General features: G+C 36.6%; 1 protein-coding gene across 1 annotated transcript in view; it reads left to right on the top strand.

Annotated features, from left to right (window-relative positions):
- The window catches only part of DNAH12 (dynein axonemal heavy chain 12), a 171,174-nt gene that overhangs the window by 32,319 nt on the left and 112,698 nt on the right, over nt 1-26,157 (top strand). The window contains exons 12-24 of the mRNA XM_018066673.1: nt 2,962-3,097; nt 5,346-5,471; nt 7,256-7,390; nt 7,974-8,167; nt 8,886-9,129; nt 16,814-16,999; nt 17,673-17,873; nt 19,626-19,820; nt 20,641-20,762; nt 20,857-21,139; nt 24,341-24,460; nt 24,764-24,920; nt 25,161-25,333. Coding sequence (XP_017922162.1) covers nt 2,962-3,097; nt 5,346-5,471; nt 7,256-7,390; nt 7,974-8,167; nt 8,886-9,129; nt 16,814-16,999; nt 17,673-17,873; nt 19,626-19,820; nt 20,641-20,762; nt 20,857-21,139; nt 24,341-24,460; nt 24,764-24,920; nt 25,161-25,333 — 2,272 coding nt within the window. The remainder of the gene's footprint in view (nt 1-2,961; nt 3,098-5,345; nt 5,472-7,255; nt 7,391-7,973; nt 8,168-8,885; nt 9,130-16,813; nt 17,000-17,672; nt 17,874-19,625; nt 19,821-20,640; nt 20,763-20,856; nt 21,140-24,340; nt 24,461-24,763; nt 24,921-25,160; nt 25,334-26,157) is intronic.

Raw genomic sequence — 26,157 nt, forward strand, 5'->3', positions numbered from 1 at the left:
AAATCAGAGAGACCTGGATTTGAATCCTGGCTCTACCATGAAGTAGTTCTATGACTCTAGGCAAGTTACTTCATTTCCCTGAGCCTCAATTTCCTGCTGTGCCAGTTATGAAAAATAATACCTTGCCTTGCAGAACTGATGTTAGATCACAGATAACATTTGTAAAGGATTTAGCACCATGCTTGGCAGAGAATAGGTACCCAAGAAAGGGAGCTATCACATCAATAAATATTTTCAAGTCAATAAAAAAATATGACTGTCAGAAAGTTAAGTGTTGGTTAGCCATATTTTATACAAAATTATATTACACAATGATGTTGAAGATGATAAAGTATTAGACACTTCCTTTCTAACAATCCCATTGAGTAATAGCAATGACAATACCACAGTTAATTTTAAAAATGATTTATGTTTGACACGACTTTTTGGTATTTACTTTTGTAATATTGGTCACTTTTCTGGAAAATTCTACTACTTTCAACAAGTAACTGTCTAATTATAAACTCATGGCAGAAGGGCAGTTGAAAAGTTGTCCATTTTCCTCTGCCTCATTCATGCTTTGGTTTCTTCCTAAGTTCCTTATGTGGATTAGATAACATCAAAAGAAGGAAATGGGAACTTCCCTGGTGGTCCTGTTGCTAAGACTCTATTCCCAATGCAGGGGGCCCAGGTTCCACCCATGGTCAGGGTACTAGATCCCACATGCCACAAATGAAAGATCCCGTGTGCCACGACTAAGACCTGCTGTAGCCAAATAAACAAATAAATCGTTTTCTTTAAAAGGAAATGTGTACCACTGTGTTAAGCATAATTTATTAAATAAATTAATAATAAAGAGCAATTTCCTTACTTCACAGTTTGGTTTAGTATCTGCTTGGGCAAACTTGCTCGCACTAATCTTGTTTGCCCTCTTTCCTTTTCTGTTTTGTTTTGCTTTTGGCTGTGCCGCAGAGCCTAGGGGATCTTAGTTCCCCGACCAGGGATTGAGCCCGTGCCTCCTGCAGTGGAAGCACACAGTCCTAGCCACTGGACTGCCATGGAACTTCCACCTCCTTTTCTTTTAATTATATTGTTGCTCCAAAGGGACTCAGATTCTGCTCTAGAAAGAAGAAAGCACCCACAGTAGAATCATCTGCCTATTTTTTGCATTATCAACATTAATATATCCTTCTAAAAAACTATTTTTCTAAATAATTTAAAAGATTTACTTATTAATATTTATTTTTGGCTGTGCTTTGGCTGAGCTTTGTTGCCGTGCACAGGCTTTCTAAATTGCAGCAAGAGGGCACTATTCTTCTTTGCAGTGAGCGGGCTTCCTGCTGTGGTGGCTTCTCTTGCTGCTGAGCACAGGCTGTAGAGCTCAGGCGCGGTGGTTGTGGCACACTGTATTTGTTGCCACCTGGCACGTGGGATCTTCCTGGACCAGGGATCGAACTCGTGTCCTCTGCAGTGGCAGGTGGACTCCCAACAACTAGACCACCAGGGAAGCCACTCTTAAAATATTGATAATCAAAAGTCAACCGTCGAACTTCCTTGGCGATCCAATGGTTAAGAATTTGCCTTCCCATGCAGGGGGTGTGGGTTGGATTCTTCGTGAGGGAGCTAAGATCCTACATGCCTCATGGCCAAAAAAACAAAACGTAAAGCAGAAGTAATATTGTAACAAATTCAATAAAGACTTTAAAAATGATTCACACACACACAAAAAAGCTTTAGGAAATTTGCTGTCAAGCCCTACGCAATCTGATTTCTGTTCATCTCCTCTTTTTGGTATTGACACTGCTCTGCTTGCTATTCCTAAACTATTCAAAGCTTTTTGCTACCTCAGGCTTTTATCCTTGTTATTTTTCTTCCTTGGAAGCTTTCCCCCTGATATTTGTAAGACTCTTTTTTTTCTTTCTCTCATTTTGAATTATCACCTCTCTAGAGAGATCATTCCTGGTCACTTTATATAAAATTCTGGTTCCTTCTCTATACGCCATCATTCTTTATCCCTTTACTTTTTTTTTTTCTCCATAGAGCTTTTTACTACCTAACACTGTGTTGTATATTTATGTATGTTTTGTCTCTCATCAGCTTGAATGTAAGCTTTATGATGATAGGGACTTGATCTATTTGGTGTTACATCTCCAATGCTTAGAACGTTGCTTAGCACACTGTGGGTATTCAATTATTTATTAAATAAATGAATAAGTATAATTACATAATGTAAATGAAATACCTGCACAAACTAAAATTTATTTTTAAAATCATTTACCTCTTCTGTACTTTGTTTTTGCAAGGAGTTTTTCTGATATTTCTAGCAATGGCATGACAATACTGATACTGCAAAGCATAGGGAAAAAATTCTATGAAATATATCTTAGTTAAATAACGGGTATAGGTATAGGGTATCTATTAATAGATTCATACATACATAGACTTTCTGAAAGAATCATGGATTTTAAAAATGTATGCAGAGATTTGATCTTTTCAGTTGCCATGTTTCACAAGGGACATTATTGCTGCTAGTAATAATTAAGCTGATGATTATACTAACACTATAGTTACCAGTAATTGAGAGTGTACTATGCACTGGGCTCTTTTGCATTCATTATTCATTATTGTATTACAACAATCCCATAAGATGAATTTAATAACTTCATTTTACAAATATGGAAATTAAGCCTATGAAATTCACATAAATACTCAAAGCTAGTAGCAGATGAGGCAGGATTTAGATACAGAGCCGCCTGATCGATCCAAAGCATGCTCTATTTCACACTGAAAATGTTGCCTTAATTTTATAGATTTTATAAATCTATGGTGTATCCTGAGTTGTGTCAGTTAAGTTATATTTAAATATTTTAAGATACCTAACTGATTGTTTTTAGGATCACAGTTCCTATTTTATAGTAATCATAATTGAGCGTAATATAGCATTAATTACTGTACCTATAATAAAGCAAGGTATTATGTCAGTATTTGCAGTGAATTTGAAGCAATTAAAGAGCATGCATTAAAAGTTCCTGAGACAACAGAGGAAATGATGGAGCTTATATCTTATGTAGAAAAAGCCCGAACTGTAGGAATTCAGGAGTTGGTTTCACGGATCAAGGTAGGAATTTTTTAATTTACATAATAAAAATTTTTTTTTCATTGTGAAATATGGTACACATATTGGAAATGAATAACACATATGGTTAAACAAACTTATAAAGTGAACACCTATGTTGCCACCACCCAAGTGAAGAAATAGGATATAGCCAGCATCCTAGAAATCCTTTGCATATGACTTTCTGACCATGATTACTTCCCTTTCTCCACCTCTTAGAGGTGTCAACCTGGTTTCTACAGTAATCATTTTTTTCCTTTAGTTCCTCCGTACGTGCATCCTTAACAAAGGTTTAAAAAATATTTTCTTTTATAGTTTCTACATTTAGTAGTACATATGCTCATGCCTTCCCCAACACAAGGTTATATACCTATTCACCTATATTACACTCTAATTTTTGTTTAAAAATATGAGATGCAGGGAGCCTCCCTGGTGATCCAGTGGTATACAGACTTGCTGTACACAGGAGACTAACACAACATTGTAAATCAACTATGCTGCTAAGTCGCTTCAGTCGTGTCCGACCATAGACGGCAGCCTATCAGGCTCCGCCATCCCCGAGATTCTCTAGGCAAGAACACTGAAGTGGGTTGCCATTTCCAATGCATGAAAGTGAAAAGTGAAAGTGAAGTCGCTCAGTCATGTCCGACTCTTCGCGACCCCCTGGACTGCAGCCTTCCAGGCTCTTCCGTCCATGGGATTTTCCAGGCAAGAGTACTGGAGTGGGGTGCCATACTCCAATAAAAATTAATTTAAAAACATTATTATGATCGGATGTTGAATTTTATTTTTTTATCTATTGGTATGATCTTATGCATTTTCTCCTATTATCTATTAATACAGCTAGTTCTATGAATCAGGGTTTATAGGGTTAATTTCTGTGTGCAATATAATACATATATAATGCATTCTGAATATTATATATATTATATACATATACATCCTATGTGTATCTCAAACAAAAACTCTTAAATTAGCCTTTGAATCTGTATTTCAGTTCTTAAAAAATACAGCACTGCATACAGATCAATGCAAGTTATAAGGGGTAAAGATATTTAATGTCTTATTCAGGTAAATCTATTGGTTTTAAATAATTTTTTTTTTTTTTTTGCCAGTCACTCCTAAACTCTTTCTGGACAATTGCTATATACTAATGGTAGGACTTCCCTGGTGGCTCAGACGGTAAAGCGTCCTTCTACAATGCGGGAGACCTGGGTTCAATCCCTGGGTGGGGAAGATCCCCTGGAGAAGGAAATGGCAATCCACTCCAGTACTATTGCCTGGAAAATCCCATGGACAGAGGAGCCTGGTAGGCTACAGTCCATGGGGTCGCAAAGAGTCAGACACGACTGAGTAACTTCACTTTCAGTTTCAATGGTAGGCAAAAGAAGTGGTACTGTTATTGAAGATGCAAAACAAAATGAAAGATGTTAAAATCTTTGTCACCACAGATTTAAAAATTAAATGCATAAGAATAAAACTGTAAAATCCTTAAAAAAAAGTTACTGAAAAAACGCATATTTGATCACCATTTTCAGCCATATACATGGATAATCAAGTACTTTTATCTCAAGTCAATTGCAAGTGAAAACTATTAAAAAACTTTAATTTTGGTATGTGCTTCTGTGTGTGTTAGTCCTCCATTCGTGTCGACTCTTTGTGACCCCATGAATGGTAGCTTGCCAAGCTCCTCTGTCCATTGTATTCTCTAGGTAAGAATACTGGAGTGGGTTGCCATTCCCTTTTTCAGGGCATCTTCCCAATTCAGGGATCAAATCTGGATCTCCTGCATTGCAGGCAGATTCTTTACCATCTGAGCCACCAGGGAGCAAACTAAATGCTCTTACTATAAAAGTCTTCAATTGTGTGCTATGAAGCCAGATAAATAATCCTATAGTTATTGAAATACCCATGTGATTTGGGTGATATGAAATATCAGTTAATGATCTGAGTCAGATTGAAATTTGAAAAAGTATAAGAAATTGTTGTTTCTCTTTTTCATAATGCTTTAGGGCTTCCCTTGTGGCTCAGCTGGTAAAGAATCCACCTGCAGTGCGGGAGACCTAGGTTCCATCCCTGGGTTGGGAAGATCCCCTGGAGAAGGGAATGGCTACCCATTCCAGTATTCTGGCCTGGAGAATTCCATGGACTGTCCATGGGGTTGCAATGAGTTGGACACGACTGAGTGGCTTTCACTTTCACTGACTTAGATTTTCTACATGGTTTAACATATCTGGATTTTCTTCTATAGGAATCCAAACGCCGGATGAGTTACTTTTTAGATGTATTTCTATTTCCTCCAGAAGACTTAGCTTTAAATTCAGCTGTCCTTATGTGGCCTTGGAAAATTAATCCCATCTTTGATGAAAATGATGAGGTAAATATATTTTTCCTTATGTATTTTTGTATTCTGTATTTTAAGTTCAATGTTCATTTAATTTTCATACATACTTGCCATCTATGTTTTTTTGATGTTACGCACTGCTTTATTTTTTAAATTTGTTTTTGGCTCACCAATACAGTATACTAACACATATATATGGAATTTAGGAAGATGGCAATGACGACCCTGTATGCAAGACAGGAAAAAAGACACAGATGTGTATAACGGACTTTTGGACACAGAGGGAGAGGGAGAGGGTGGGATGATTTGGGAGAATGGCATTCTAACATGCATACTATCATGTAAGAATTGAATCACCAGTCTATGTCTGACGCAGGGTGCAGCATGCTTGGGGCTGGTGCATGGGGATGACCCAGAGAGATGTTGTGGGGAGGGAGGTGGGAGGGGGGTTCATGTTTGGGAACGCATGTAAGAATTAAAGATTTTAAAATTTAAAAAATAAAAAACTATAAAAAAAATTTGTTTTTGGCTGCATGTGGGCTTTCTCTAGTTGCAGAGAGTGGGGGCTACTTTCTAGTTGTGGTAGCTTCTCCTTGGGTGGCTTCTCTTGTTGTGGAGCAGTCTGTAGAGCTCACAGGCTTCAGTAGTTGTGGCACAGGATTAGTTGCTCTGAGGCGTGCAGAATCTTCCCAGACCGGGGATCAAACCCACATCTCCTGGCAGGTAAATTCTCGTCCACTGTGCTACCAGGGGAGTCCCTTGCCATCTACTTTTAAAAAGTAACTTCATGTGTCAGTATGAGTTTGGGATTAGAAACATTTATGGCCCCGCAGGCTTAAGACAGGCTTAACCCACAAGGTTTTAAAAAGTGGGACTGACATTAAAAAGTTAGAACTGTCATCAAATTAATAATAGGGGGGTTCCTGGTCATCCAGTGGCTAGGCTCCATGCTCCCAACTCAGGGGACTGCGGTTTGATCCCTGGCCATAACTAAGAGTTCTCATGCTACAACTAAGAAGTTTGCATGCCCCAGTGAAGGTCCCTCGAGCCACAGTGAGGCCCCAACACAGCCAAAATAAATAAATTTTTAAAAAGGAAATTACTAAAAGAATAATAATCATAAGCACTGTGCTCAGTACTCTCCATTTATTAAATCATTTAATACTGACAAAAATCCCAGGTGCTCTTATTTCCCCCATTTCATAGCTGAGAAAAATGTGTCTCAGAGAAGTTAAGTAACTTTCCCAGGAGGAAGTTGCAGATTCAGGATTTTATATTAATACTGAATATAGTTCAAATTTTGTAAAAGTCCTAATTTAAGCTAGCTTTTCCTAAATTGAGAAGTGGGATAGTATAGTAATGAAAAGCATTGACTTCAGTCAGATAAGCCAGAGTTCTAATCCAGATTTTGACTTTCATGATTTTGTGACATTGAACATGCCTCTTAATCTCTATATGCTTAAATTTCTTCATCTCTGAAGTGAGGATATAATACTTGTGGTAATGTAGGTAAAGTGTTTAATAATTCTTGACATAAGAAATGCTCGATATATGGTAGGTTTTATTATTTTCCCAGAATCTGTTAAACAGTTAAAATATCTACTTAAAAATTATTATGGTCACTTGGGAGATACAGAAAATTTTTTGTGTAATTTATTATTCTTTTCCTTTCATATCCATCAATGTTTTTTGTACAATGTTTTACTTTTACTTTGCTGATGTTTTTTGTTACTGTACAAAGCATTTATATTTCTCATATGATCATTCTTTGTTTTGTGGCAAAATAATTAACATGGTGAAATTGTTTTCTTTTAAAGCTCATTGAGAATGCTAAACATAGAAAAGAAAATGAACTAATAGCAAAGAGAGAGAAACTGATTTTGGAAGTAGAAAAGGAATCACGGCGCATGGAAGAATTTGCAGAATTTGCAGAATTGGACCGCATGCAACAGGTCTGATAAATATAGACAGTAGCTGTGGCAGGCTGGTAGATAAGTATAGGACATGTTTGTATAGGGTTTCCCAGGTGGCTCCAATGGTAAATAAAGAACCTGCCCGGCCAATGCAGGAGACATAAGAGATGTGGGTTTGATCCCTGGGTCGGGAAGATCCTCTGCAGGAGGGCATGTCAACCCACTCCAGTCCACCTGTCTGGAGAATCTCATGGACAGAGGAGCCTGGCAGGATACAGTCCACAGAGTCGCTAAGAGTGAAACACGACTGAGGCAACTTAGCACGCTAGCAGGCATGTTTGTATAATATAGAAAAGCATGTGCTTACTAAGGCAAAAAGGGGCCTGGAACTGCTGCTAATTATGTAATCTTTTTTGTGGGTTAGTTTTCTTTTTGTTAAGTAGACATAGCCATTTTTTGCTTTCTGTCATAATATTGCTGTGCAGTTGATATATACAGCCACTATATATATATATATATATATATATATATATGCAAGGACATAGCCTATGAAGTATTGTTTAATCTTATTTTTATAACATTACTTGAGTATTTCTTGAAATGAAAAATGCTTTGCTTTCAGTATGTGACAGATGTAAGACAACTACAAAAACGTATTCAGGAATCTGAAGAAGCAGTTCAGTTTATTAATAAAGAAGAGGAACTTTTCAAATGGGAACTGACAAAATATCCTGAACTGGATAAATTAAAAGTTAACATTGAGCCCTATCAGAAGTTTTTTAATTTAGTTTTGAAGTGGCAACGAACAGAAAAACGGTAATTTCTGGTAATGTAATAAACAGTTCAGCAAAGATATAAAAAGATTTATAAAACATACATTGATTTTTATTGCTGTTGTTGTTGGCTAAGTGTTTAAAAGTAGGACTTACCAGTCCATTTGATAGAAAAACCAAATATCATATAGGAGAAGCGTCAAATGTTGCTAGGGTACTACCTAACCTTATTAATATAATATCAAATTAAGTCTCATTTGGGTTTTCCAGATTTGATTCCATTTTTAATGCAGTTAGTTGATTTGACTCATGCTTAACACCAAAAATTAGAAGTATGGAGTCAAATCAGCATTTTATTTGGGTACCATTAATTGTCCATTAACAATCTGATTCATATTTTAGCACATGCAGCATAGCTTAAGTGGTGGATTTAGTATTATCTCTGTCATCAGCTCTGTGTGACTGAGAAAAACAGTTAACTGCTCTTGCTCAGGATGCTTGGGGCTGGTGCACTGAGATGACCCAGAGGGATGGTACGGGGAGGGAGGTGGGAGGGGGATTCAGGATGGGGAACACGTGCATACCCGTGGTGGATTCATGTTGGTGTATGGCAAAACCAATACAATACTGTAAAGTAATTAGCCTCTAATTAAAATCAATAAATTTATATTAAAAAAAAACAAAACACAAGATGAAGGACCTAGCCTAAGGCCTCTTAACACACCAAAAGTCTCTGAGTTTAATATTATTTTTTCTTTCAGGTGGATGGATGGAGGGTTTTTGGACCTTAATGGGGAAGCGATGGAAACTGATGTAGAGGAATTTTCCCGGGAAATTTTTAAGACTCTGAAATTTTTCCAAACAAAGCAAAAGAAGGAATTACAAGAAAAAAGAAAAGCAGCAAAAAGACGATCTCTGGAAGAAGAGAAACTTGAAGAGGAACCAAAAGAGAATCCTACCATTACTATGTGCACTACAGTGATGGAGCAGATAAAAGTTTTTAAGGTATGAACACATTTAATGGCATTTTAGAAAGCCCTGCTGGAACTGTTTGCAGCAAGTGCTAATGAAGAGAAATGGAAAAACTGGAAAGCAAAACCAAAGCTGAATCCAGAAAACTTGATCTATTTCTTAATACATGCTTTTTCTGTCCTGAGGAAGTCATCGTAATCAGTCCCTTCACAGAACATGCTAGAACATGCTTGACAAATAGAAAAGACTTTAATGACCAGGTACACTGATATGAGGAGGATAAAAAAATTACTGAATAAACAGGTCGGCCTATACTGTGAGCAGCAGCACAGAGTCCCAGTTACCCGAGAAAGCTTTGAAGTCATACTACCTAGGTTTATATCACACGTCTGTGCTTAGTAATGGCAATATGCCCCTTGTGTAAGATAGTTAGCCTCTCATGTGTCACTCACCTCGTCTTTAAAGAGAGGATAGTAACAGTTTTTGTGGCAGTAAATAATGCATCCAACCTTCCAAGGCAGTGGTGGCCGTGGTTCATACGGCTGGTAGAGCCACGCTTCCACTGTCAGCATGCTCAGAGTGCAGACTGTCATGGGATTTTCAGCATGGTTCCAGTCCATGTCTAGCACTCTCAGAGATTCTGTGAGCTGCCTGAAAAAACTTTTAAACTACTTTAAATTATTTTTAATATTTAGTAAATACACATGGCTTACAAATATAAAAAAGATACACCTGAACAATCTCCTTGCTATGTTATTACTTTCTTTTGTATACTTGAGTTTTTTTTTTAACACATATAATGATATGAGTATATTTTCTAAACCTCCTATCTTTTTACATAAAATTAACATGCTGTATGTATTATTTCCCCCATTGTTTTGGTTAATTTATCTTAGAGATCTTTTCTTGTTGTATATAGAGTTTTTTCATTATTTTTTAACCTATAAATATTATATATTGGTGTAAAAATTTCTAAGTATGAAGTGAGAACTGGAAGGTAAATTGCCAAAGAGTAAATTTCAGGTTCAAGTCTATAGTTGAATTATCTTCTGTATGTGTTTTACCAATATATACTTACACCAACCTTGAAAACATAGTGTCATCATACTTGGGTTTTTGGTAATCTACTAGTAGAATTTCATTTTTCTTATTACATAAAGTGTTAAGCATAAATTAATATATATAAGAATATTTTGTATTTCTTTGCATGTCAACTATTTGGTCTTATCGTTGTCTATTTTTTTATTTAATAGTTGGTCTTTTTCTTACTGATTTACAGGATATAAATAGTTCTGGAAATAGGACTATGAAGACTAGACTTTGTATGTTAATATTTTATTGAGGATTTTTGAGATTATATTCAGGAGAGATATTGGTCTTAATTTTCTTGTAATATCTTTGTCAAGTTTTGTTATCAGGATTATGTTGACTTTATGAAACAAACAGGAAATTCTATCTCTATTTTCCAAAAGAGATTTGAATGAAATTGTTATTATTTCTTTTAAAAATATTTTAGAGAAACATTTGCCAGTGATACCACTGACTTGAAACTTTATGGGAAGGATTTTGAAAGCAGTTTTATTTTTTCTTTCTTTTTTTTTTTTTGTATTATTTTATTTTATTTATTTATTTATTTTAAATTTTAAAATCTTTAATTCTTACATGCGTTCCCAAACATGAACCCCCCTCCCACCTCCCTCCCCACAACATCTCTCTGGGTCATCCCCATGCACCAGCCCCAAGCATGCTGTATCCTGCGTCAGACATAGACTGGCGATTCAATTCTTGCATGATAGTATACATGATAGAATGCCATTCTCCCAAATCATCCCACCCTCTCCCTCTCCCTCTGAGTCCAAAAGTCCGTTATACACATCTGTGTCTTTTTTCCTGTCTTGCATACAGGGTCGTCATTGCCATTTTCCTAAATTCCATATATATGTGTTAGTATCCTGTATTGGTGTTTTTCTTTCTGGCTTACTTCACTCTGTATAATCGGCTCCAGTTTCATCCATCTCATCAGAACTGATTCAAATGAATTCTTTTTAACGGCTGAGTAATACTCCATTGTGTATATGTACCACAGCTTTTTTATCCATTCACTGCTGATGGACATCTAGGTTGTTTCCATGTCCTGGCTATTATAAACAGTGCTGCGATGAACATTGGGGTACATGTGTCTCTTTCAGTTTTATTTTTTCAAAATAGATATAGGAATATTTGGGTTTTGTGGTAATTTTATGTCAGTTTTAGTAAATTGTAATTTTCAAGGAAATCTTCCATTTTTGAAAACTTAAATTTATTGCCATAAAGTTGCTCATGCTGCTGCTGCTGCTGCTAAGTCGCTTCAGTCATGTCCGATTCTGTGCGACCCCATAGACGGCAGCCCACCAGGCTCCCCTGTCCCTGGGATTCTCCAGGCAAGAACACTGGAGTGGGTTGCCATTTCCTTCTCCAATGCACATAACATTTATTTATTATCTTTTAATGTTTGTGAAATCTTTAGGAGTAACTCCTTTTTCATTCCAAATATTAGTAATTTTTATTTTCTTTCTTTTTTCTTCAGTTAGAGATTTAGTTGTAGTTTATTGTTAGCATTTAAGCCTTTGGTTATGTTTTAAATTTATCCAGATGATATTCCTCTTTTCCTTTCTTATCAGCAACATCCATTATTTCTGTCTTCATAGCAGTGCACCATCATAATCTCTGAAAGTCATCTTGAGATGGAAGATAAATTGTCCCATACCACTAGTAGTATCAATAATTTTTTTCCCTGCTATTTTCTTTCTTTCTTTTTGGCTGGGCCACGTGTGATCTTAGTTCTTCAACCAGGAATCAAACGCGCTCTCCCTGTTGTCACTCGGACTTCTAATGCTATATTGAATAAAATGGTTACAGTAAGCAACTTTGTCTTGTTCCTGAACTTAGAGGAAATGTTTTCAGCTCTTCACCATTGAGTTTGATGATAGCTGTGGGCTTGTCATATATGGCCTTTAATATATTGAGGTATGATCCCTCTATACTCTGTGGAGAGGTTTTTTTTTTAAAATTATAAATAGATATTGAATTTTGTCAAAAGCTTTTTCTATATCTATTGAGATGGTCATATGATTTTTATTCTTTAATGTGTTAAAATGGATTACTTCGCAGATATTGAATCATCCATGTATCCTTGGGATAAATCTCGCTTGATCATGATATATGATTCTTTTAATTGTTGAATTTAGTTTGTTCATATTTTGTTGAGGATTTTTGCATCTATGTTCATCAGTGATGTTTGCCTGTAATTTTCTTTTTGTGTGTTTTCTTTGGTTTTAGTATCCAGGTGGTAACTGGTCTTGTAGAATAAATTTGGAAGCATTCCTTTCTCTGCAATTTTTTGGAATAGTTTCAGGAAAAGTGTTAACCCTTCTTTAATTGTTTGGCAGAATTCACCTGTGAAGCCATCTGGCCTGGGCTTTTCTTTGTTAGGCATTTTTTATTACTAATGCAATTTCATTACTGATAGTCTGTTCATACTTTCTATTTCTTCCTTATTCAGTCTTGGAAGATTTTACATTTCTAGGAATTTATTAACGTTTTCTAGGTTGTCTATTTTATGGTGTATAATTGTTTGCAGTAGCTTCTTATAATCCTTTGTATTTCTGTGGTGTCAGTTGTAACCTCTCTTTCATTTCTGATTTTATTTGTTTGGGCTCTCTCTTTTTTTCTTAATGAGTCTCGTTAAAGGTTTATCAATTTTATCTTTTAAAAGAACTAGCTCTTAGCTTCATTGATCTTTTTCTTTTTTCTTTTTAGTTTCTATTTTATTTATTTCCACTCTGGTCTTCATTATTTCCTTCCTTCTGCTATCTTTGGGGTTTGTCTGTTCTTTTCCTAGTTCCTTCAGGTTAAGGTTAGACTGAGAATTTTCTTATCTCCTGAGGTGGACTTGTTTGCTGTAAAATTTCCTTTTAGAACTGCTTTCACTGTGTCCCATGGATTTTGGAATGTTATGTTTTCATTTTCATTTGTCTCCTGGTATTTTAAAATTTCCTGTTTGAGGTTTTCTGTGATGCATTGACTCTCTTTTTGTGGTAACTGTTACATGGTTTTGGTTTGTAGTTACCAGGAGGTTCATTTATAACAACCTATTACAGATGTCTATTTTAAGTGGATGATTTCTTAAGTTTGAATGCTTTACATTTTTACTAACCTCCCCAAATGTTTTATCCTTTTTACATCTGTTAATTTTTGCCTAACTGCTATTGCAGATAGAGATGATTTTTTACTGCTTTTGTCTTTTAACTTTCCTCCTAGCTTTATGAGTGGTTAATTAACTACTTTTTCTCCAGGTTTGCCTTTACCACTGAGATTTATCCTTTTACAGTTTTGTTTATTTATACTTGTTATTTCTTTTAATGTTTGTTGTAAGATCTGTTTGGTGGTGATAAACTCTTTTAGCTTTTTGCTTGTCTGTGAACGTCTTTGTCTCTTCTTCAGAGATAAAGATAAATCTGAAAAATAACCTTGCCAGGTAAAGTTTTCTTGGTGGTAGTTTTTTCCTTTCATCATTTTGAATATATTGTTCCACTTCCTTCTGCAGAGTTCCTGCTGAAAAGTCTGCTTAAGGTCTTATGGGAGTTCCCTTGTACAATACATAACTAGTTGCTTTTCTCTTGCTGCTTTTAAGATTCTCTATTTATCTTTAATTTTTGTCATTTTAACTATAATGTGTCTTGGTGTGGACCTGCTTGGGTTCATCTTGTTTGAGATTCTCTGTGCTTCCTCAGTTCAGTTCAGTTCAGTTGCTCAGTCATGTCCGACTCTTTGCGACACCATGAATCGCAGCACGCCAGGCCTCCCTGTCCATCACCATCTCCCGGAGTTCACTCAGACTCACGTCCATCGAGTCAGTGATGCCATCCAGCCATCTCATCCTGGGTCGTCCCCTTCTCTTCCTGCCCCCAATCCCTCCCAGCATCAGAGTCTTTTCCAATGAGTCAACTCTTCGCATGAGGTGGCCAAAGTACTGGAGTTTCAGCTTTAGCATCATTCCTTCCAAAGAAATCCCAGGGTTGATCTCCTTCAGAAGGGACTGGTTGGATCTCCTTGCAGTCCAAGGGACTCTCAAGAGTCTTCCCCAACACCACAGTTCAAAAGCATCAATTCTTCGGTGCTCAGCCTTCTTCACAGTCCAACTCTCACATCCATACATGACCACTGGAAAAACCATAGCCTTGACTAGGCGGAACTTAGTCGGCAAAGTAATGTCTCTGCTTTTGAATATACTATCTAGGTTGGTCATAACTTTTCTTCCAAGGAGTAAGTGTCTTTTAATTTCATGGCTGCAGTCACCATCTGCAGTGATTTTGGAGCCCCCCAAAATAAAGTCTGACACTGTTTCTACTGTTTCCCCATCTATTTGCCATCAGTGATGGGACTGGATGCCCATCTTCGTTTTCTGAATGTTGAGCTTTAAGCCAACTTTTTCACTCTCCTCTTTCACTTTCATCAAGAGGCTTTTTAGCTCCTCTTCACTTTCTGCCATAAGGGTGGTGTCATCTGCATATCTGAGGTTATTGATATTTCTCCCAGCAATCTTGATTCCAGCTTGTGTTTCTTCCAGTCCAGCGTTTCTCATGATGTGCTCTGCATATAAGTTAAATAAGCACAGGAGGGTATTTATTTCCTTCTCTAGGTTAGGGAATTTTTCAGTTAATATTTCCTTAAAAAAGTCCCTCCTCCTTTCTCTCAATTTTGTCCTTCTGGGGCCCCTATAACATGAAAGTGAGTACACTTGATGTTGTCTCAGAAGTCTCTTAAACTATTGTTGTTTTATAAAATCCTTTTTTTTCTTTTTTCCTGCTTAGCTTGGGTGATGTCTGATACTGCGTCTTCCAAATCACTGATCTGTCCTTCTGTATTATCCTATCTACTGTTGATACTTTCTAGCATATTTTTCATTTCAGTTAGTATAATCTTCACCTCTGACTTGTTCTTCTTATATTTTCTAACTCTTAGTTGAAATTCTGTGTTTTTCCATTCTTCTGAGTTCATTGAGCATCTGTATATTACCCTGGACTCTATATTGGGTAGATTGCTTATTTGCATTTAATATAGTTCTTCTGAGGTTTTGTCTTATTCCTTTGTTTGGAACATATTCCTCTTGTCTCCTCATTTTGCCTAATTCCCTGTGGTCATGTTTGTGTATTGAATAGGACTGTTAGGTCTCTTGATCTTGGAGAAGTGACATTATATAGGAGACATCCTATATGGCCTAGCAGCACACTAGCTCTGGCACTAGACCTGTCTGCTCCAGGGCTGTCTCCTATTCATACCGCATGCTTCCTTATGTTGTGGAAGGCCTAACTGTTAAGGGTATAAGTGGGGCTGGCCCTTGGCCTGTCTGGCTGCAATGCCATGACTCATGCAGTTGTTGTTAGTGCCCTGGTGGGCATGGCAGTCTCCTGGTGAGGCTGGCGTGCAGCTAGGCAGTGCTGCTTCAGGCTCATTGTGGATGGGGCAGCCTCTCTCTGTGTGTGACTGTGTATCCTGGTGGTGCACGGTTGCTGTGGGCCCTCCAGGGGCCAGGGCAAGCCCCCAGCACTATCAGGCCAGAGGGAGAATTCCTAAATGATACTTGCTGGTGATCCTCACAATGGCTACCACCAGCATCTCTGTCCCCAGGGTGAGTCCCAGAGGCTTCCTGCCTCTCTGATAGGCTCTACAGAATCAGCAAGTGGGTCTGACACAGGTGCCTGTCAAACTTCTGCCTCTTTGCTGGAACTTGGACCGTGTGAGCTTCTGCCTGTACCCTTTAAGAGCGTAGTCTTTGTTTCCTATAACCCTCTGTCTCTCCTGAATGGAATCCTAACTGGCTTTCAAAGCCAAACATTCTGGAGGCTTGTCTTCCCAGTGCAAGACCTCCAGGCAGGGGAGGCCAAAGTAGGTCTTAGACCCCGTGCTCCTTGGAGAGAAACTCCGCATGTGTGACATTCTTCTCATTTGTGTGTCACTGACCTCGGGGTTTGGTTTCTGACTAGATTGCATCTCCACCCCTTCTACCTATTTCATTGTCGTTCCTTCTTTGCCCATCGCAGGAGGTGAGTTCAGGGTCTTCCTAGACTGCCATCTTGATCCCACTCCTCCTCCATAGCTTTTATTTATTTATATTACCTCAGTGGCTGCAGACTCAATACAGTGTTGATTAAAAATATCATGGATGTGCTTATATTGTTCCTGATTGTAAAGGAAATGTTTTAATATACGTATCAAAAGTGATGAATTAAGTGTTTTTGTTGAGTATTTTTTCATTTCCAGATGGTTATATTTTGGTATTTTGGTGCAGGCTTTTTTCCTGTTTATGCTATGTATGTGTGTATATAGCTATATATTATGTTATTCTATATATTTCTCCATATCATTATGGAATAAACATGAGTTTGTATTTCTATAATACTGTGATAGTTTTAATTATTGTAGTTCTAGCATATACTTTTATATCTTACAGAACATTTACCACCACCCCTCCTTTTTTCACTTTTTAGTTTTCTTGGCTATTTCTACATGTTTATTTGTGCAGATGAACTTTAGAATAATTTTGTTAGTTTCTCTCCCCTCCTGAATCTAACTCATTAAATATTAAATGGGCTCATTAAATATATTAGATAATTTCAAGTGTATGAGTATGAAAGTCAAGTGAGTGACTCATTATTGTTTCCATTTTCATCATTAGGATTACATCCCTACTGTCTCTATCCTTTGTAATCCAGGGATGAGAGCACGTCATTGGAAGCAGTTATCAGAAATTGTAGGCTATGACTTAACTCCAGACTCTGGAACTACACTGAGGAAAGTTTTAAAATTAAACCTTGCACCATACTTGGACAAATTTGAAGTGATAAGTGCAGGTGCAAGCAAGGTAAATGTGCGGAACTACTGAAATACCTTATTCGATGAGTTTGTTAATTAAATAATCATAGTTTTAGTTGTGGTTGAATGCATAGTTCAGGATAGCAGTGGGAGAAGCTGGGGAAAAGTGGTAGAAGGCCACTCGTATTTTCTCCCCACAAAGTCTATACTTCTGTATGATTCCCTTGTCCTGAATCCAGAGTAGAAATGGTTCCTTTGACCTCTTCTTAATTCTGCCACACTCTGATATGCGTGGGTGATGTGCTAGTTTTGATATGTATTTTTTTCCATTGAGAATCGAAATGGATGCCTGTGTATGTGGCATGTAATGTGTATGTATTCTAGGCAGAGGAAGTATGGCCCTGTAGTCTTCTTGAATACACTGAAAACATCTTCAGACTGTAGACTGCGAAAAGGCACCTCAGGGAAAATCCAGCAGGTCTTTCATACTGTTGTCTGTTTTGATACTGATAGCTTTGAAACAAGTGAACTTTTTAAAACTACATTGTCATTCACCATAGGAATTGTATAGTTGTTTAAAACCTTTTCTAACTTAAAGACAGTTGCAGAATATCTTACAAAAATGCACCAGATGCTTACTAAATTCACTAGGGCAAGTCCATATATATAGTAAATAAGATTCCTTATTCATCATCCCATTCCTTCTTTTTTATCCTGTTTAGGAATTTTCATTAGAGAAAGCCATGCATACAATGATGGGAACTTGGGATGATATTGCTTTTCATATAAGCTTATATCGTGATACTGGAGTCTGTATTCTTTCTTCAGTAGATGAGATTCAGGCTCTCCTCGATGATCAAATTATAAAAACTCAGACAATGAGAGGCTCACCGTTCATCAAACCATTTGAAAAGGAGATCAAGGTTTGTTAAATATGATAATCAACTCCCGGTCATTTATAAAGATTGAAATTTATTACATATTTACTCTTGTGGGAATAAGTAAGTTTGTCGGATGGCTTTGTTGAAGTACAGGAACAGATATCTACCTTAAAATTAATGTGAAAATATATAGAACAGGTGAGACATTAATGATTTTGAAAAGAACAAAAGATGTTTTATTAAGAAAAATCTTCTCCAATGACAGTGATAGATTTGGAAGGAAAACAGTTGGTATTATTTAATCTAACTTTAGATAGCCTAGGCCCTGTTTCATAGTATATTCTTGTAACTTGTAGTGAAGTTCTATAAACTGTACTTTATATTTGAGAACTAGCTTGAGAACCATTTAGAATAATTAATGAATTATTTTCCACTTAAGAAAACAAGTGATATTTGAGACTGTAAGATAATTTAATGTCATGACCTTATAGTTGATGTGAGTAAATACAGATTATTTACTGTAAATAAATAAATTATAATAACTAGGAGCTTTGGTATTAATATTCTAACTGGAGACTATATAAAGTGGAAAAAAGATCAGCAACAACTGGGTTTTCTCCCTAGTATTTATTGACTTCTAAATATGTGCCAGATACTACTCTAGGAGCTTTACATTTATTAACTCATTTAATCCTCAGAGCAGACGACCAGGGTAGGCACATTATTATCAGGATTCATGGATAAGGAAACCAAGGATAGAAAATTTACCCAAGTTCACACAGCTAAAAATGACAAAGCTGAAATTCGAAATAAAGCAGTCTGGTTTTAATTTAGGCATAGTGTTGTTATGGGGCACCTTCCAGTTCCAGTTCCAGTTCAGTCGCTCAGTCGTGTCCGACTCTTTGCGACCCCATGAATCACAGCACCCCAGGCCTCCCTGTCCATCAGCTTTGAATATTTGTAGAAGACAAAGAGTTATGTTCTTCTAAAAGGATATAACGCTGCACATCTTGCCTTGAGTCAGGTTGACTTAACCCTTTCCTGATAAGATGTCTTTTGCAAGTACCTCTTCTTTGACAAAGGAGAATTTATAAGACAAATTTGAAAGCTCTCTTAGAGGTTTTCAAACAAAAATGTGAGGCCAATCTCTTGATATATAGTATCTCAGGCCATAGATTTAAGAATCAAAGAGAAATTATATACATGTTCCTTGGCTAACGAAATATCTAATGGATTCTTGGAGATGTGTGGTAATAAGATTCCCCCCTCCAAATTGTGTTGACGTAGAGCAAATTGTGTGGACATTTCTCAACATGGCACTAATGACATTTTGGGGTAAATAATTCTTTGTTGTGGGAGTTGTCCTGTATTTAGCAGCATCCATGACCTTTGTCCATTTGATATAAGTAGAACCCTCACCCCACTAGTTGTGACAAATGAAATGCCTCCAGACATTGTGAAATGTCTTTGAGGTGAGGGCAAAATAGCCCCTAGGTTGATAACCACTGGTGTGGGGCAAGATATATTCCTGAATGCTTTTTAAACTTGAGACAGTTCACTTAGGGATTAGGAAACTGGTCTAAATAACTATAGTCATTTACAGTTGTGAGTTTCAATGATTTAGGAAAACTTCAGACCTCCTAGTTTTTCAAAGCCAGTGTGAGACACCCACAGTGACTTTGAGCTGTTTTGCGCTGATTTAAAATAACAGTGAATGTAAAATGCATAGCCTTTGTTATAATTTACAGAGTTCCTTTAATAACTGGAATTCAGTATAATATGCTTTCCATTAAGGCGTGGGAGGACCGTTTGATTCGAATACAAGAAACGATTGATGAATGGTTAAAGGTACAAGCTCACTGGCTATACTTGGAGCCCATTTTTTGCTCTGAGGATATCATGCAACAGATGCCGGAAGAAGGGCGTCAGTTTCAGACAGTAGACAGACACTGGAGGGATGTCATGAAGTTTTGTGCGAAAGATCCAAAGGTGAAGCATTTGTTTTCTCTCTTTCAAATAAAGGGGAAACCTTTATTTCTAGCTATTACAAAAGGCATTTCACTTTTTTTCCAACTACAGAAATAAAACCTACTCATTGTATACAAACTGGAAAGCTCAGGGAAATAAAAGGAAGCATAAATAATTTTGCTTTTCAGTTCTTAAGATACCCTATTCATAACCCTTTAATATGTATAGTGGAGCTGCTTCAAATGTGCATTTAACTTACTTGGCTTCTAGAATGTATACTCCATGCTTCCTCTTGTAAAGTAAACAGTAAAGGGGACTTCCCTGGTGGTCCAGTGGCTAGGACTCCATGCTTCCAATCCAGGGGGCCTGAGTTCAATCCCAGGTCAGAGAACTAGATCCCACACGCCACAACTAAGACCCAGTACAGTCAAATAAATAAATGAAAATAAATATTTAGAAAAAAATAAATAGTAAAAAAAAATTAATAGTAAAAGGTTTTATTGAATCTTTTAAGAGTATAAAAATAGACTGTTTATAGTTGACATTTGTAAATGTAAAAATTAAATCACAAACAAAACTAGCGTAGTCTTCCCCTCTCATTCAGAATACAGGAAAAATGAAAATATGTATAACAATCATCATTTCTCACTTACAACTATCAACTTTGGGTAAGAATACTTATGGTTTACTGAATTTTAATAGTTTTACATTATGAAAAACTTCTTGACAATTTTTGTAAGTCTTTTGACATCTTAACATTTTTGACGTATAAGTTAATGTTGAGATCTTATCATTATATCTGGTATATAAGTTCTGACCTGAATGAATGGGTCTCTTTTAGGTTCTTGCTGCTACTTCTTTAACAGGTTTACTGGAAAAACTGCAGAACTGCAATGAACTTTTGGAGAAAATTATGAAAGGCCTTAACGCATATCTTGAAAAAAAACGACTTTTCTTCCCGCGGTATGATGAATAATCAATTGTGCTCTCATTAAAGCATTTTCTGAGGTGCAATGAATTATAACTAAAGCTTTTGTATTTGCATGGTTTTTCCTAGTTTTTTCTTCTTATCTAATGATGAAATGCTAGAGATTCTGTCAGAGACCAAAGATCCACTTAGAGTTCAGCCTCACTTGAAAAAATGCTTTGAAGGCATTGCCAAATTGGAGTTCCTTCCCAATTTGGATATTAAGGCCATGTATAGCTCTGAAGGCGAGCGAGTGGAGCTGATTGCACTAATTTCCACGTCTGCAGCTCGAGGTGCCGTGGAAAAGTGGCTCATTCAAGTAGAAGATTTGATGCTTCGAAGTATTCATGATGTGATCGCGGCAGCCAGGCTGGTGTGTTTCCTAGAATTTAATGTATATCCTATATTCTGTAAATGCTTTTTGTTTTTTTAGGAGATTTTTGAATGAGTACCAGTAAATTAACACTTAAGGGTCTTATTCTTTTAAGCCATTTATTACTTTTTTACTCTGTTCCTAACATTATTATTAAAGTAATAATGGTAGTTCAGTTCAGTCGGTCAGTCGTGTCTGACTCTTTGCGACCCCATGGATTGCAGCACGCCAGGCCTCCCTGTCCATCACCAATCCTGGAGTTCACTCAGACTCACGTCCATCGAGTCAGTGATGCTATCCAGCCATCTCATTCTCTGTCATCCCCTTCTCCTCCTGCCCCTAATCCCTCCCAGCATCAGAGTCTTTTCCAATGAGTCAGCTCTTCGCATGAGGTGACCAAAGTACTGGAGTTTCAGCTTTAGCATCATTCCTTCCAAAGAAATCCCACAGCTGATCTCCTTCAGAATGGACTGGTTGGATCTCCTTGCAGTCCAAGGGACTCTCAAGAGTCTTCTCCAGCACAGTTCAAAAGCATCAATTCTTCAGCCCTGTGCCTTCTTCACAGTCCAACTCTCACATCCATGAATTTATAATAATGTGCGACTAGGTGCTCAAAAAAGAAAAGGTGCTATGAGAAAGAATAATAAGGTGTATCTAATTTGGAGTGAGGAAGGTAGGTTGCTAGTGATAGGCTCTTAGAGAAAGTAAAATTGAAACCAAGACCCAAAGGGTAAGTAGGGATTAACCAAATAGAGAGCAAATGGAAGACCATCTAGGGTATCCTATGTGAAGGCCATGGGGTCAGAAAGAACTCAGACATGGGTGTTAAATGCGTGATATGGTTTACTTATTGCTGTTTACACTTAAACAATTACTTTAAAACTCATAATGAGATAAACATTAAAGGAGGATCTATAATATATGAGAGAAATATAATACGTAGGCACTACATGTACCTCACTTAGGCTAATTCAATTAACCTGATCTTGAATGATAATAAATTTCAGTATATTTCTTCCTCTAGGACCACAAAGGAACAGTTGTATAATAAAAATATCATTTTAAAAGGCATTGCAGTCTTCCCTTGTGGGTCAGTGGCTAAGACTCTGAGCTCCTAGTGCAGGGGGCCCTGGGTTTTAATCCCTGGTCAGGGAACTAGATCCCACGTGCAGTCTTACATGCTGCAACTTAAGTGCTGGCCCAGCCAAATATATATATATATATATGTATATGGCATTGCAGCCTTATATCCAGCAACTCACTTTGAGTAAGAATCCTTTCTCCTTTTTCCTTCACCAAGAGCCCTATGACAATCATCTTGCAGTGTCTATTCTGTTCAGTTTCAAAGTTCTTGCAGAGAAATCTTGACTTTTTCTCTCCATTTTCTATCTATGATTCCAAAGCACAAAGGAAAGAATCAACATTATCCATGAAAGTATTTCCTTAATCCGTATAGAAATTTACCTTCTGTGTACCTAACAATGGCTCATCCATTCTTTGAAACTTAGCCTTCTTTGAAACCTAGGTTAGTTTGTTATTTGTATTTATTCATAAATATTTATAAATATTATAAATGTTTGACATTTTTTAAAATGTCATGGACTGTCCTAGTGTGGGTCAGACAGTAAAGAATGACCTGGGTTCAGTCCCTGGGTTGGGAAGATTGCCTGGAGAAGGGCATGACTACCCACTCCAATATTCTTGGTTGGAGAATTCCATGGAGAGAGAAGCCTGGCGGGCTACAGTCCGTGGTATCACAAAGAGTCAAACAAGACTGAGCCACTAACACTTTCTCTTTTTTCATAAATATTACTAAAAATGCATTTTAATAATTAATATTTATATCCTTATGCTTCCTTTGTGGCTCAGCTGGTAAAGAATCTGCTGCAGTGTGGGAGACCTGGGTTCTATCCCTTAGTTGGGAAGATCCCCTGGAGGAGGAAATGGCAACCCACTCCAGAATTCTGGCCTGGAGAATTCCATGGTCTGTGTAGTCCATGGGGTCACAAAGAATCGGACACAACTGAGCAACTTCACTTTCACTTTCATCCTTATGCTTAATATTCTTATATCCAAGATGGTGTCATTGTATTAAAAATATAGTTTCCAGGGAATTCCCTCGTGGTCCAGAGGTTAGGACTTGGTGCTTTCACTGCCGTACCCTGGATTCAATCCTTGGTCAAGGAACTAAGATCCCACAAGCTATGCAACACAGCCAATAAACAGATAAATATGAGTATACATATGGGTATAAATTCCATTAGTATCAACTTTATACTTTGCTCTGCATTTTTTTCAGCTTTTAATTTAGTTCTATTATTATCATTTACTTTAGAAACAAGTTATTTTAAAATTTTTATTTATTTTTATTTTTTAATTGGTAGAAAATTGCCTTAAAATGTGTTGGTTTGTGCTGTACGACAACATGAATCAGTCATAATTATGTTTATATCTCCTTCCTCTTGAGCCTGTCTCCCCTCCTCCCATCCCACTGCTCTAGAGCATCCCATCCCACAGAGCACCAGGCGGCAACAAGTTATTTTTAAAAAGGCTACCCCTCCAATAAATCCATTTAAATGCCTTTTGAACATAAAAAAGTTTAGAAGAAATGAAAGTATACTTTGAACTCATAGCATAGATTGTTCAATTGTGTATAACTGGACAAATATATAATTGTTCAAATTATATACACTGGTCATACAAGTTTTTAGAAATAATACAAGGGTTCTAGCTACTAAGTCAGTCTAGCTACAAGATGGTGTATTCTTCTTTTCAGTTAAATCTTGGCATCAATATATGTAAATTGCTAGACTGATTTATTTTTTAACCTTAATAAACCCTCATATCTCATTAAAATAGAAGTAATGTGTATATTATGTAGAAAATTGACAACTTCCCACAGCAAAGAAACATAAAAATCCTATGGAAAATAGCTTTCCGAAGAATCAACAATCAGATTCTTCCAGAGATAACTGATTATTGACATATGGGTGCTCATCTTTCTATTCTTTTATCAAGAAACAAATATTTTAAAAATATGGCTTGTAAAAAATTTCAGATCTTTTAAATAGTCATCTAAAATTTTTCATGAATATATTCTAGCCTACAAATGTAACCAATATTGTACTTACTTATTGTTAATCATTAAGCTTTTTTCCTCTTATCACCTTTTAAACTTAGAAATACACTTTAATTATTCAGGCTTATCCAGAATCTGCAAGAAGAGACTGGGTTCGAGAGTGGCCTGGCCAGGTGGTACTTTGTGTTTCTCAAATGTTCTGGACCTCTGAGACACAGGAAGTTATAAGTGGTGGAACAGAGGTAAAGCATATTTTAAGTAACATTCTTTTCTACATGCTATATATATATATATTTTAGTTAGCTTATTTATCATTTTCAAGGCCAATCTTCCTCCACTTTCTACATGTAGCATTAAAAGTGCACAGTTATTTGAAAATTGGTTCTTAATTTTATTATGCATAGACAAAAGTTATTCTGTTCTAGAATTCATTTTTATACTGAGCCACATTGTAAAGTCAGAATCATTTTGTTAAAGAATAAATGTATAAAATGCACATTTTGGCTACTATATAATGTTAGTTTAATTGCTTTTTTATTTTGTAGGGATTAAGGAAGTACTATAAGGAACTTCAGAATCAACTAAATGATATTGTGGAGCTGGTAAGAGGAAAACTATCGAAGCAGACCAGGATTACTCTGGGGGCTTTGGTTACTATCGATGTCCATGCTAGAGATGTGGTCATGGACATGATTGATATGGGTATGTGACTTCTTCTTAATATTGAAGATAAAATATTGATACTTTCTAGAAACAAGAACTTATACTATATGTCTTTTTCTCTCAGCAGAATTTATTTTATAGGATCTTTTCTATAAATTAGAAAATGTGAATTATTTTAATGTTAATATTTTTGTAAACAATGATAAAATATCTAGTTTTTAAATTATTTCCATTTCAGAATTATGTGTCTTGTGTCTTGTTTTACTTTATTCCTTCCAGGTGTCTCACACGATACAGATTTCCAGTGGCTTGCTCAGCTTCGTTATTATTGGGAATATGAAAACGCTCGAGTTCGTATCATTAATTGCAACGTAAAATATGCTTATGAATATCTTGGTAACTCACCTCGACTTGTCATTACTCCTCTAACTGACAGATGTTACAGAACATTGGTATGGGTTTAGATTATTTTAATTTACACATTAAAGATTACTATTTGATTTGGTATCATATTTTCTTGTCCAAATTTAACATGGCTATCCTCATTTCGTTCTCTTGTCTGTATAGTTGACTATAGCTATAGTCAAAGGAAGGATAGCTTCCTTTTCTAATCCCTTTATGTAAAGTTATAATAATGAATATTTACTTCTGAGTGGTTTAGTAGAACATGAGTGTGTTTCAATTCTGTTTGAAAATCACAAGCCACTCCCTTTGGGGATAATTAGAAAAAGGAAGGTACTGGAGATTTAAAGAAAAAGCCAGAGCTTCAGGAAATGACATCAGTTTTTTCAGTGGAGTTCTGGGAGAGATGACAAGATGAAGGAAGTTCCTTTGAGCCTTAGAACTCTAAGTTAGTGTTGTTGAATAGGAGAGGGAGAGCTGAAGTGTGAGCAGGTGATGCTGAGGGCTGCCCTTGTTGGGAAGCTATGGAAGATAAAGCCATGACTACAAAACAAACAAGCAAAACACCTCTGGGAAGAGTGTTGTCAGATAAAATACAAGACTTTCAGGTTAATTTGAATTTCAAATCAACAGTGGAAAATTTGTTAGTAGAAGTATGTCCTAATTATTACGTGGACATACTTATGCTAACAGTTTTCCATTGTTTGGCTGATTTTCAAATGTAACTGGGCATCTTGTATTTTTATTTGCTAAGTCTGGCAACCCTATCTGGGCTTTGAGGAGGAGACTCAAGAAACAACCTAGAGGGGCAGGATGGGGTGGGAGGTGGGAGGGAGGTTCAAGAGGGAAGGGATGTATGTAAACCTATGGCTGA

The sequence above is a fragment of the Capra hircus genome, chromosome 22 (genome assembly GCF_001704415.2).
Source record: "Capra hircus breed San Clemente chromosome 22, ASM170441v1, whole genome shotgun sequence".
NCBI classification, from domain to species: domain Eukaryota; kingdom Metazoa; phylum Chordata; class Mammalia; order Artiodactyla; family Bovidae; genus Capra; species Capra hircus.